This window comes from Aethalodelphis obliquidens, unplaced genomic scaffold (genome assembly GCF_003676395.1).
Source record: "Aethalodelphis obliquidens isolate GAN/ISIS:26980383/991018 unplaced genomic scaffold, ASM367639v1 scaffold78, whole genome shotgun sequence".
NCBI lineage: Eukaryota > Metazoa > Chordata > Mammalia > Artiodactyla > Delphinidae > Aethalodelphis > Aethalodelphis obliquidens.
The window spans coordinates 5603408-5616017 of NW_020838022.1; the positions used below are offsets into that span (position 1 = coordinate 5603408).

Genomic DNA, 12610 nt, shown 5'->3' on the forward strand with positions numbered 1-12610 from the left:
TGTGTGTGTGTGTGTGTGTGTGTGTGTGTGTGTGTGTGTGTGTGTGTAGGAGAGAAAGAAAGGATGCGAATGAGTGTCAGGGTGACTGGCGGGGAGCAGGGTTTTCGGTTCTCCATTGCATTATACTTTCTAAAGTCTGCCCCACCTCCATCGTGGCCGCAGGGACCCAGAATCCACCGTAATTGAATGTGAGCTGAGGCTCCGCGTTTCCCTCCGGCATCTTCACTGAGAAATCAAATACATTCTCCACTGAAGGACACTGCACGCAAAGAAACAAAACTAAACTTGGCTAATTTTCTGCTGTTTACTCAGAATTCGAGCTGTGTGTAATGGCTTTGTCTTTTCATAGGACTCTCTGGATGTCTGCATCAGTGGGGTTGCTGCTTCAGAATATAAGCTCTTATGGAACAGGGGTTTCCTCCGCCCGGTAATTCACTCATTGCAGCCCTGCATGCCTTGGGATGTATAATAAATAGTTCTCCATGAGGAGGATCCTAGGGTTATAAATAGGCAGTCCAACGGGCTGCGGTGGGGCGGTCTTAAGTGCTTTGCTGGATTGTGAAGACAGCCAGCGTCAGCCCAGCCGCAACCTGCCAGCTTACACCGTTCAGAGCTTGAGTAAGCCAAACGACGTGAAGCCAGTCCCGTGGCTCACTTGGCTTGGGTCAGTCACGTTGACAAACACCGAAGCACCCGGTTGCAATTCAAAGACTCCTCCCAAGTGAATGGATTGCTGCCCGCACGGTTTGGAGGAACTGTGGGTATTTGCAGCTCTCAGTAAGATTCTCTCCGATCCACCTGGGGACTTTAGGCAGAGGCTGGCTATGAATGGAGCTTGACTCGAAGTTTCCCGATTGGAACAGAAGGTGACTTGGGCGTAGATGTAATAGAGTCCTTGTCTTTTCACGGCCAGCTGTTTCCCGTTTTCGAGGGTTACCAAGTTGGTGCTTAGGGTGTAGTATCCTTTGGGGGCCCACTGGAGAACTGTAATGGAGAGGGGAAAAAACCGTGGTCAGGTGGAGCGTACATGATTCAGATTCTAACAGACAATATGGTTTCGTGTTGGATACTGGCTTCACATAGGAGTGGAAGTTTGGGTCGTCAGGGATTCTGAAAGACCCATCCAGCCCTCAGTCTATGGAGGAGCCACGGCTGACCGATCAGCATGGGTTGCACAGTCAGACGGAGCTGGGTTTCCATCCAGGCCTTATTTAAGCTTGGGCAAGTCAATCTCCCTGAGCCTCTCAGTTCCTTACCTGTAACACGGGGCTCATATTACAGCCTATTTCAGAGACATGTGAAGATTAACTCAAGTAACAGAGCACAGTGAGTTTCCTTCTCCCCTTGAGAGCTCTTAAGCCAGTTTGCCCTTGAACTTAAAAGAATGTGAATGACTTAGAAATCCCAGGTCATAAATCACGCCTTCCAAAATACTCAAAGTCCTTGCTAATACTAACTCGTATCTCGCTTTCCTTGAATTTTCCAAAGTCGAAGACTTGCCGATCTCTCTTGCTCAGCTCAGCACCGAGAAAAGACCCCATTTCTTCCTACCTGATCATGCTCTTGCAAACCCGATCCGCCTCCCACAGCAGGGACTAAAATTAGGCAAGGAAGTATGAAAATAAACCTGTCATTTCACTGTGTGTTTTGATCTCCCATTGTAGTGGGCGCCACCAACTTGAAAGTGCCTGTATTCTTGTGGCTAAGCCGAAGTACCCACCAACAATGTGCCATTTTTCTCGCCTGAGATGTTGACTGGGTTCAAAGTAGTGTGTGCAGCCGATTTCAAATCTCAGCCCCCACAGACAGCTAGACTGCCGGGGGTGGAGGGTGGGGAGAAGTGAAAGTATCGATGCATTTGCTTCCTTGGGCTTTTATTTGAGCTCCTATTTGGTGCTCTTAGGCCTATCAGGGTGCAAGACCCCACCTGCTAAGACTCATCCTTTAGTAATTAGGAAAGGCATCCTGCAATGCCTGACATTTCTTGGGCCTCCAGATCACTCTAGAAATGCTTCATTATGATGTTTTCGCTTTTGGACCATCTGATTGAGAAAACACGGGCAGGTTCCCTATCTTTGAGTCCACAAAGTTTATCTTTGTAAGTCCTTACCTAATTTTCATCCTTGCTGTGAGATGTAGGGCAAGTTTGGAGCAGCGTGACCAAGTAGATCTGAGAGGCTTGTGGGGTAAGAAATGTGACTTTCTTCTCACCTGATCCCCTGCAGACATACTGTGATGCGGACTGTCAACCATGCTAGGACCAACAGTCATCATGGGCCTTTCGGCAGAATATGTGAGCATTGTGAAATGTATATGCAAGGCGAGCTATTCTTCTAGGAGGGGGTCTCTGTTGCTGGCATCCATCCAATCTGGATGAGACTGTATCATGTGGATGACCACCCTGGACATACCAGATATGGTTGTGATATTCTCCCATAAGTGTATTTTATGAGAAAGGGGTACTTGGCAGAATTATTAAATATTGTGGGGTAAGTGTTATCAAAAAGGGCTTTATGTTGCTCTTCTGACAGCTAAACTGCAGTGAAGTAGCTAAGGAATGACACCTTACGTTTCTATAGCGCTTGACAGAATAACTTTCTTCTATATTAGCTGATTTGATGCTCAGAGTCACCCTGTGAAGTGAGACAGGAAACTGCTGCGAAGGTAAAGGGACTTGCCCAAGGTCACCCAGCAAGTGGTAGTCATGCTTCTTAAATCTCAGTGTTCAACAACTTTCTATCCAGTGCTCGTTACTCCTGTACCATGATCCAGGATAACTACGTATGCATTATGCCCACTGAGAAGCCCAAGCCACCTCCAGGATGAGGTCCTATCTCCTTTCCTCTCTCTCTCTGTGTCTCTCTCTATATCTCTGTCTCTCTCTGACACACATGCACGCACACACACGCGCGCACACACACACACACACACACACACACACACACACACACTGCTTAGAACTCCGCTCCAGAGCGCTGTGTTAAAGTTTTCAAAGACTGCTCTGATGCTCTTGGCCTGCATTTATGTAGACAGGGGATTTTATGCTAGTGTGCATGTTTCCATCCATTTATCAGATGTGCCATATTGTCCAACACCAGCTATCGTGAGGTACAGATTTGGGGGAAAAAAATCTAAGGGCTAGAATCATGGCAGAATGTATACGGAAAGAAAATCATTGAGAGTTGAAAAGATTACAGTATGTCGTCTGTTGTTACTTCATTGGAAAATCTAACATCCTGGCATCTATTGATCTTTGCAGAATGATTTTACCCTTAATTTCCCTGAGGTTGGCCCCAGTGAAGCTGGGGCTAATCATACAGGGATTGGCAGATGGCAGGAAATACCCCTTGAGGCCCATTTGCATATAGTGAAGAGGGGTTAGGACGAGGGATGCTCCCAGTTAGCAGGTCACTACGTGCCATCTCTTCCGTGTTATCAGAATAATGGTCCCTCCACCCAGTAATTCATCATTTAGAATCAGCCACAGAGCAAGAACCTAATGAGAACATCGGGATTGCTTCCCACCTCCTTTTGTCCCTTCAAGTCCCATCTGTGCATTTGAGCCTACTTTGAAGACAAGGGCAAGTGCACGAGGCATGTCTGGGTAGCTTTGTAAATTGGCCCCCGGAGGAAGACGGGAGCCTAATTGTTAGGCTGCCTTGCTTTAGCCTCCTGGCCTTCCCCCTCGGGTGGCTGATGCTCAGATGCTTCGGACTTACCAGATGCTGTTTTACTACTGGCCTCACTGATGACATGTGCCGCGATCTGAGGATCCTGATCACCTGAGATGAAACCAAAGACCAGCTGTCAGGCCAAAGAAACACAAAACTGGCCACAGAACGATTTGGTCTAGTTCTGCAGCTGGGTCACAGAGACTGTACTTAAATAGGTTATGTGAAAGGAAGGATAAGATGGCCTTGAAATCCCTCAAAACCAGAGGGAAATGTTGGTTTCTAAAATCTGAACAACTGAGTCAGCTCTTTACACCGAGCCCATTCTTCCAATCGTCATTCAGTACTTGACTCCGCTTTACATAGACTGACACAGGCTAAAGAAAATGATCTTCATTAAACACATTTTGAATCTTGATTTTAAGAACAACTCCCATCCATTGGTCATCTTAGTGGGCCCAGAGGTCATGTCTGCACACTTAGCTAGTAAAATGCTTATGGTGTCTGATTTGGTCAAGCACTGGCCACAGTGTTATATCTACCTCTAATTGTTGCTCATGTAAAAGGTTTGCTCCTTAATTACACATACTGAATCTCCTAAGTGCAGACATGGTGTGGAAGTTGGTTTGGTTTTTTTTTCCAGTAATGAGCCTGGAGCTGGACACTCTGTAGGTGTCCTATGAATAACGAGTCAAGCTGCATGACCTAAATGACCAGCTTTGTTAAGTGTATCATTTTCCCAAAGACTGCTAGGCAGCACCCACATGAACTGTTTCCTCAAATTTCACAGCAATTAACAGACAACATGGTACCACTCAACATATTTACAGTCATTCTGAAAGCAACGCCTTCATGGAAATCAGGTGACCCTTTGCATCCAAACCAATGGTTAAAGTAAGCTCTTTGCCTCAGAAAACAGTATCTGTATCTCTGTATGTATGTATGTATTTCTTTGTGTGTATTAAATTTACTCAAGCCATACCATCTTTTACGCTGACTTTGTGCTATAGCAGTTTATCTAACAACACCCATCTACCAACACTCCATTTTCCCCATACTCAGCTGCTTGGGTCACTCCAGGCATTATTGTATTTGGTTTGGGGTGCTACATTCTAAAAAGAACAGAGAAAAGGACCTAAACGAGGACAAGAAAAAGCCTGGAAAGGGTCATAGGAGAAACAGTGGGAGACACTGAGAAGGTTTACCCTGGAGAAGAAAAGGCTCAGGGGCCATGACTGTTGTTTTCAACATATGGACAGCTGCTGTGTAGAAGAGGAATTATATACTTTCTTTAGTATGGCTCCAAAGAGCAGAACTCGATTCAGTTAGTGGAGATTATAAGAACAAATGTCAACTCCAGAGGAGAAAAGCCTTCTCTCGGGTATAGAGTAATCTTATTATTATAATTATTAGGGCTTTTCAGAGATGGCCCAGGCTGCTTTATGAGCTAGAAGGTGTCTAGGCATGTTTGATCAGACAGTCAATGGTCAGTGCTGTTGTGAAGGAGATTCGTGATCCGGGGATGGTGCAGGATTTGAGAACCGTCAAGGTCCCTTCCAACCCTGGGATGTTTGAGATGCTCTGACCTCAAGAACAGGGCAAAGAACAGCGCTGTCACACTGAATCACTCCTGGGTCTCCGAGGCTCCCCTGGCCGTGTTTCCCCATGAAAAAACTGTTCTCGTTGAGTGATGAATGACACCGCTACCAAATGCTGACCGTCTTGTCATCTTATCCTCTGGAGGTGGTACTAGGCTGTTTGGTTGCTTTGATTAAGGTGTTGAAAATAATGTGATTTCTTCATACTTGGTATCGTCAGCACTAAAGGAACACAGGCTTCACTATAAATATGTCCATACAACTCCTTTCTAAATCACAGGCACCAGAGAAGGTATTGATGTGGCAATTGTGTTCCTGTTTTATTTCCAGGGCTACAGGTTCCCTGATCCAACACTGGGTTGTTCAGTATGATCGGCCTAAAGCTTCCTTTTAGTTTTTAAGTATTTATAGAAATGGTAAAGAGCAACCTACCTTTGTGCATTTCAAAGTTTTTTTCTTTCTTCTTCACTTCTTTGCTTTGCATTATACCCTAAAATAAGAATCATGGCAAAAGGTCATTTTGACAGGAACCCTGGCGGGGGCTTTGGAGGGAGGTTTCATTCATTTGGCACCTGCCATTACTCTGTTGCCTGTTTCTGGTGAAGATTATCATATAGACTCAGGTCCTGTCATTAATTCCATCCTACCGATTAGGAGCCCATGGCTTTGACAGATGAGCTGACAGCCCAGAAAGCCCAGGGGTGAACCTGGAAACAGAATCTGGGCTTTATTATCTTCCAGTGCTCTCTCCAGACCAATGACTGCCATCCTGACCCCTCCTATGACCCCAACCTCCCTGGCTTTGACGAGTAAAATAATGCTGAATGGGGAGCAGATTCTACCCTGGGAACTGGTATATAGAATATTATTAACATAAACCATGGTATGTATCTATTAGAATAAAACTGGTCTGAAATCTCTTAGGAAATGGAAATAGTAAGTTTGACCTTGGGAAGAAATCCCAGACTATGAAAAGATCCTCAGACTTTAAAAAAAAATTTTGTTGTCCCTGTCAATGGGCTGAAGAGATTCTCTTGTTGCTGGTTGCCTTGTGTGGCCCGTTCTTACTTAGAATCATCAGCGCATATAGGAAACTCAGGTAATCTCCCAATGCGGCTGATGTTCCATTCCAAGCCAAACGCAGCACTTCTTAAGGGGTTTCTTCTCATTAGCAACTGCAGGAAGGCTAGAGGCACTTAAAGAAGCTATAGCAGAGAGTACCATCTACACAGACTGGAAGGTAATAAAGGCTGCTGTTGCCGTTTTAAAGATTTAAAGATACTGAATAAAAGGCACGGTGGGCTTAACGGGCAGGCATGAGGTCACCCAAGGAATCTGAGGTTGAAGCCGACAGTAGAAACTGAGATCACGTTCCGAGGCTGGGCTTAACGCTGTACTCTGAGCACAGATAAGGAAGGCAATAGTATTTTCACGTCTTCTGATAATCAAAGTCCTGTGTGCCTTCCAGTTCCTGGAATCAATTTTCTACAGCGCCCTTCCTTTTCGTTCCTCCCCAATAAGGTATTAGTGTTGTTACTGCTGAGGGGTTCCTTGTACGCTCGGCTTGAGTGCCAGATGTGAGGGTGTAAGTCATGGAGCCTAACCGGGGGACCGCGCCTCAAAACTCTCATGGGGCCCAGAGCTTCAACTTTCCACTTGAGCTGAAGTGTGGCAGTGTGAAAATGCTGCAACAGGAAAATGTTTGTGAGATAACAAGCAAACAAATGAATATTTCGTGTCTTTTCAAAAGATGGAGTGTGGTGATCGAGGGCGAGATACTTTTAGGCTAGGTGGTTGCATTGGTGTCAGGGCTTGGCCAACATGAAAATGCGAAGTCAGCAAAGTTTGCCCTTTATGCACCCGGCCTTGCCTTTCTGTGAACTCTGCCCCAGCCACACTCCCCAGAGCCTTTTTACCCCTCTTGCTTCACTCCCCACCTCAACGGAAAGACTTTTGAAAGTTGACTTTCAGAAAATCTGGAATTAGTTATTTCTCTCTTAGTGGGAACTCCATGTGGCAGGGTTGGATAGCTTGACCTTTAACTCGAAAAGGAGATGCTTTGACCTTATCAAAGACCCCTCGGGCATTGGCGAGCAGACAGTCATGGGACTGATCATTCTAGCAGGGAGCTGGGGGGAGGGAGAAAGTTTTAATGTGTAATTATACTATTTAAAATGCCGCCTTCATCTACTCTAACATCAGCCCCGAATCCCATCTTCCACCCAGAGTGACAGCTTGGTGCGACCTGCCTCAAGAAATAATGAGTTCCCCGTCACTAGAGGTGTTCAAACAGAGATTGAGTGACCTCTGGGTAGCGGCTGTGGGGAGAAGAAGCAGCTCTGGGTTGATAATTGGATCTGATGATTTCGAAGACCCCTTCCTGTGATTCAGGCCTTGGGTTGTTCTGGACCAATCAGACTGTGACCCAGAAAGAAAGGCTGCTAACATTAGCTAAGAATATAAATAATCCAGTTTGGGGGTTATTTTGTAGTTGGCCTGTTGGGTTAAAAAAAAAAGTCCAAAATATTGTTTTAGAATGAGAAGTTTCGGGGAATAGATATTGGAACGGGGGTCAATCGTTGGAACAGGACTGGGGAGCTGGAGTACTTTGTGTCTGATTGTCGTGCGCATCGTTGGCGCAGATGACGTTGACTCGGACTCCACCCCGCAGCACTGGAGGCAAGGGGCTTCCTCTGTTGCACGGAAGGAGCCCTGGCGGACATGCCTGAGAAGGTCTGCCTTTCCAGAGTATGAAACTTGGGAGCTGTCACTTTTTTCATGCAAGCATAAGCAAAGAGGCCAAACTGACTTTCTTCCTTACTTTTGTCCTGGGTAGCTGATTTGGGAAGCTTTACATATCCAACCTGAAATACAGCCATGAGGAATTGGCAGTACAAATGTAAAACTCTCAGTAAGAAAGAGGGAGGGAGGGAAGACACCAACAGCCACTCTCACTGCCTTTGCGGGTAACTGAAGTCTGATCACATAATTACAGGATGTCAGAGCTGGTAGTGCCCTGGCAGATCATCTCAGCCCTCTCATTGGATAGATGAGAAAAATGAGGCCCAGAGAGGTGAAGTCATTTGCTCAAGGTCACACAGCCCGGCACATTAAATATGCTACTTGGATTATTAAGCGTTGTTCTCAAAGTGGCTTTATTCCCATTTAAATTTGCAACACCTTCCAATACCCTGTAACACTGGCCAGAAGCCTTGAAGAACTAGAGAAACTCAAATCGTTTTCAGGCCTTGCAAATAAAGAGTTAGGAGTCTTTCTCTAAAACATAGATTAGTGTAAAGAACCTAAAAGCCAGCAAGAGATTTGAGCTTCATTCAGATCCCCGTAGGTGACCCAGGAATAAGCTTTCGGAGTCCTCACTACTGGATTAAAAATGACACACCGGGGACAGTACAGGAGGACAGGAATAAGCTCAGAACTAAGCTCTCAGGTCCTTCACTCCCAGGTTAATTACATATTATCCACATGTGAGAGCTAACTCCTGTTGGTTTCTCCAGATACCCACCCATCTGGCACAGCGCCGCCCTCAGCCTGGATGCGGCCTCCTAGTCACGACCCCCAAGTCCCCGGAGGGCCCAAGGTATCTGACTCAGTGTTCTGAGGGGGAAACAGGCAGAAAGGCTTCTTGCTATTCTTCTTCTGGAGAAAGAGCTCCTAGACCCCTTGTCTACAGCGATGGAATTAATGTTGTGGGCATGTCCTCAGTAAACGGTCTAGAAACTCTCGCTTCAGGTACCTATCATAGGCCACTGCAGTTACTTCATGCTGGGCACCAGTCTGTTGGGCTAGAAGGCTTCAGACTTTCTGCCTCAGGTCTTGATTGGCCCTAGAGGGGACTGACTCCATGAGCAGGTGGTATGATACAGGGTCTGGTTCGAGCGGTACTGAGACAGTCCATCGCCAATTGCCCACACCTCTCCTCACAGTAAAAGGAAAATATTTCACTTACATGGCACCTGAAATCCCATCATGAGAGAAGCGTTCCTTCATATGTTAGAGTCTATCAGTGTTCAGAAGTCCCCACCGCCCCCAGTAAAGGCAAACCCTTAACCTGTGGCCTGACAACGCTGCAGTGGCCAATGGTTATCGCTTCTCTGGGAAATGGGGACCAGACCCTGGGTCCACAGTGGGAAGGCACCAAGGTTTGGATGGAAAGATAAGAAAATGCAAAAAACAAACTTGGTAGACTTCATCCTTTCCCCTGAGGCATCTGCATGTCTGAGCTCATGTGCATGTGTGAATGTGCCCATGAGAGTGTGTATCTTCCCCAGAGAGAGTCACTTTTGTTCTTCTTAAGGGCATTCCTTTCGACGAGCACACTTCCAACTTTCCTTTCCCTTTTAACCGTAGGATTTTGGCTTCATTTCTGTTTTTTTGATACACATACCCATATATACATGTATGTACATATGATGGCGATATGCATCTATAGTATATATATAACACATGTTTAAATTTTACATGGTCACGTTTTAGTGTCCCAACCTAGCAGGTTTTCTCAACCAAAACTTTTCAGTGACACTTTTCCCAACAACTGAGGTCCTTACCGTGACCAGGTCTTCAAACCGGCTTCGAATTTCCTCACAGTTCAGTAATGATAAGGACCCCTCTCCTTTGCTGCAACGCTGTATCGTTTTCATGAACACAAAATCTTCATGAAGATTCCTTTCATCTTCTATCTATTTATGAAATAACAGGGACATGAGACATTGTACTTCTGTCTGCCTCTACAATCACTTCATGGCCTCAACGACATGAGGAGGACTTTGCAGATATAAACGGGGCATAATAACAAGTTAGTATACTGGATTACTGATATCTGGTATTAGCAGTTTAAAAACTCTACAAAAGCCAGCAAAGAAAATGTCATGTGGTCTGCAATGCTAGGTAGAAATCACAGCTATTCTAATGAAATTTCATCACAAAGGGTACTTTTTCCCGTGTATTGTAGCAGCAACATTCTCTAATGGTCATATTTCCCATTGCTTCAGTAATGATTGGTCATTATAAACACAGTCTATAAAATAGTTTTCTGCTGAGCTAATTTGCCCACTTAGTTTCAGTGTTTGTGTTGCAGTGCTCTGGTGAAGGTAATTTGCAATGTGTATCAATAACTTGAGTTCTAATTACATCTCTCTCTTTTTAAGTTTAGTATTTGCAGAAAACATTTTCATTTTTAAAGAAATCATCTTTCATTCCCAAAGGTAATGAGATATTTTATTTTCCAATGTCTTAGAATAAGTAAATAGATGGAATTCACTTGTTTAATCAACTAATTCTGTGCTATTTTCTTATATTCAGATTACATTTTTAGATTCAAAACAAGATCCAGCTAGCCGGTGGCTTTCACTGTCATTAAGAGAACACCCAAGTGCCAGGGTAAACTTGAATCTACCCAGGTCAGTATTTCCCCTAGAGGCTAGGCTTATGTCCAGGCATTTGATTGGCAGAGCCCAGCAGACCAAACACAAACAAACAAACAAGCAGACCCAGACCCCTGCTCTTTTCTCAGCAGTGAAACCTGAAATCTGGGTAACCCAAGAATTGCCTCAATTGTTCCAGCTCCACCTTCTCCCAATAGGTAACCTCCTGGTCTTAATTCAAGATTGGCATCCCGATAATGGCCACTCGCACATCCCTGAGAAAACGCAGTCTTCAGATGCTGTGCATCCACAATTCCCACATCTAGACTTTTAGAAACAGCCAAGTAATGGACCAAATTTCTCCTTTTCATCTATGATTGGGATTTTTTCAACACAGCCAATAATGCTTATGAGTGGAGGTGGGTAAACGCATGGAAACAGGATAAATCCTAATGGTTATTTTTCTTAAGAATGCAGAACGACCTGCTAACTTCCTCCACTCTTCTGTTCTGTATGTCCAACCGTTTGAGAACGTAAAACATCTCAGCGGGAAACTGAGCAGCTTGCAACTACAATCAGCATTTGAAGAATTATACAGAGAACGCCACTTTCAGGGACTTACCCATGTCTATGCTAACCTGAAACTATGCATTTTCAGCTCAGATTGATGCTTTCCTTGTCTAGTTGGAGATTTAGAAGAAAAACAGTTGTCTCCATCAGAAAAAAAAATAGTTTACTTTTTAAGCAAAACCTTAGCAAATCATTATAGCTCATGCCTACATAGTGCTTATTTTGTGCCTGGCTCTGGTCTTAGCTTGAATTTAATCTATGAGGTGGGTACCATTAACATCCCCATTTCTCAAATGTGGAAACTGAGGCATAGAAATGGCAAATAACTTGCCTGGGATCACAGGACTAGTAGGGGACCGAGTCAATATTTGAACCCAGCAGTCTGACTCCAGAGCCAAGGTTCTTGACCAGAGAAAAGAGTAGAACATCTCACTAACTAGCCCACAACCACTGCGCCACAAGACCACTTATCTATTTGGGTTCTTACCATTGTCCATCATTTGGGTAGAACTAAAACCAACCAACCCACACATCTATAAGAACCCCAAATTTAGTTAATAAAGGCCTACGGTTCATCTTACCTTGTCCAATCTTCTGTGAAGATACACAGCAAAAAGCGCTGACCCAATCATCTGGGTGATAAGAAAAACAGTCAGTAAATACATAAAAATTTTCATACTGACGGGTGGTCCAGTGGCCACAGAGCGGGGAGAAGGTTGGCTGTACGTTTCGATCATGCTGCGTTCGAGTTGAAATGATGTCTTCTGACCGAGAAGGTGGCAGAGGCAGCATGAGAAGACTGTCAAAGTGGCCACCTTACTCAGGATTAGTTAAGAGCGCGCAATCGTCGCAGCCCACACTTCCTGGAAAATGTGCTTCGCAGTCTTCTCTCCCGGCAAAAAAAGTTACGTAAAGGTTTTTTTTTTCTATTTTTTTTTTACCTACCCATATCATTCACTTCCAGGCTTTCCCTTTCGTTAGTAAAGAAGAAACAAGTTTCTTCTTCCATACATTCATTCTTGCCTTGAAATGTCATAGACTTCTTAACAGACAATGGCAGTACTTTCCTATCGCTGTCTAACGTTTGGGGTTCACCAGTTTCAAGGAAAGAGCCAAATGAATCCACCAACAATAGAATTATTTCAATTTCAATCTTACTAATATAAATCGGGAACCTGGTAGATGGGGAAAGAAAGAAACATCAACAAAAGCTTGGATTGATTTTGCGACTGGCTTCCCACTGGCTAACTGCTTGTTAACATTTCTTTCATCTTTAAACCCAACGAAGTCCCGGCGGCTTTTCGAGGCAAGTCTACATGGCATAGAGCAAAAAGGAGTGCTAACAATTAGTAAAGAAAATTTAGCTGGAAAGATAATTCAAGAAAAATAC

The 12610-nt window shown here is 44.6% G+C and overlaps 1 protein-coding gene across 1 annotated transcript in view; it reads right to left on the reverse strand.

Moving 5' to 3' along the window:
• Positions 1-12015, reverse strand: part of CD40LG (CD40 ligand) — a 12321-nt gene extending 306 nt beyond the window's left edge. Inside the window, exons 1-5 of the mRNA XM_027092502.1 lie at positions 11802-12015; positions 9835-9966; positions 5702-5759; positions 3720-3782; positions 1-984 (exon numbers count right to left, since the gene is read on the reverse strand). The exon at positions 1-984 is cut by the window's left edge and continues 306 nt beyond it. Coding sequence (XP_026948303.1) covers positions 608-984; positions 3720-3782; positions 5702-5759; positions 9835-9966; positions 11802-11957 — 786 coding nt within the window. The 5' untranslated portion in view covers positions 11958-12015 and the 3' untranslated portion in view covers positions 1-607. The remainder of the gene's footprint in view (positions 985-3719; positions 3783-5701; positions 5760-9834; positions 9967-11801) is intronic.
• Positions 12016-12610: the final 595 nt, after the last annotated feature.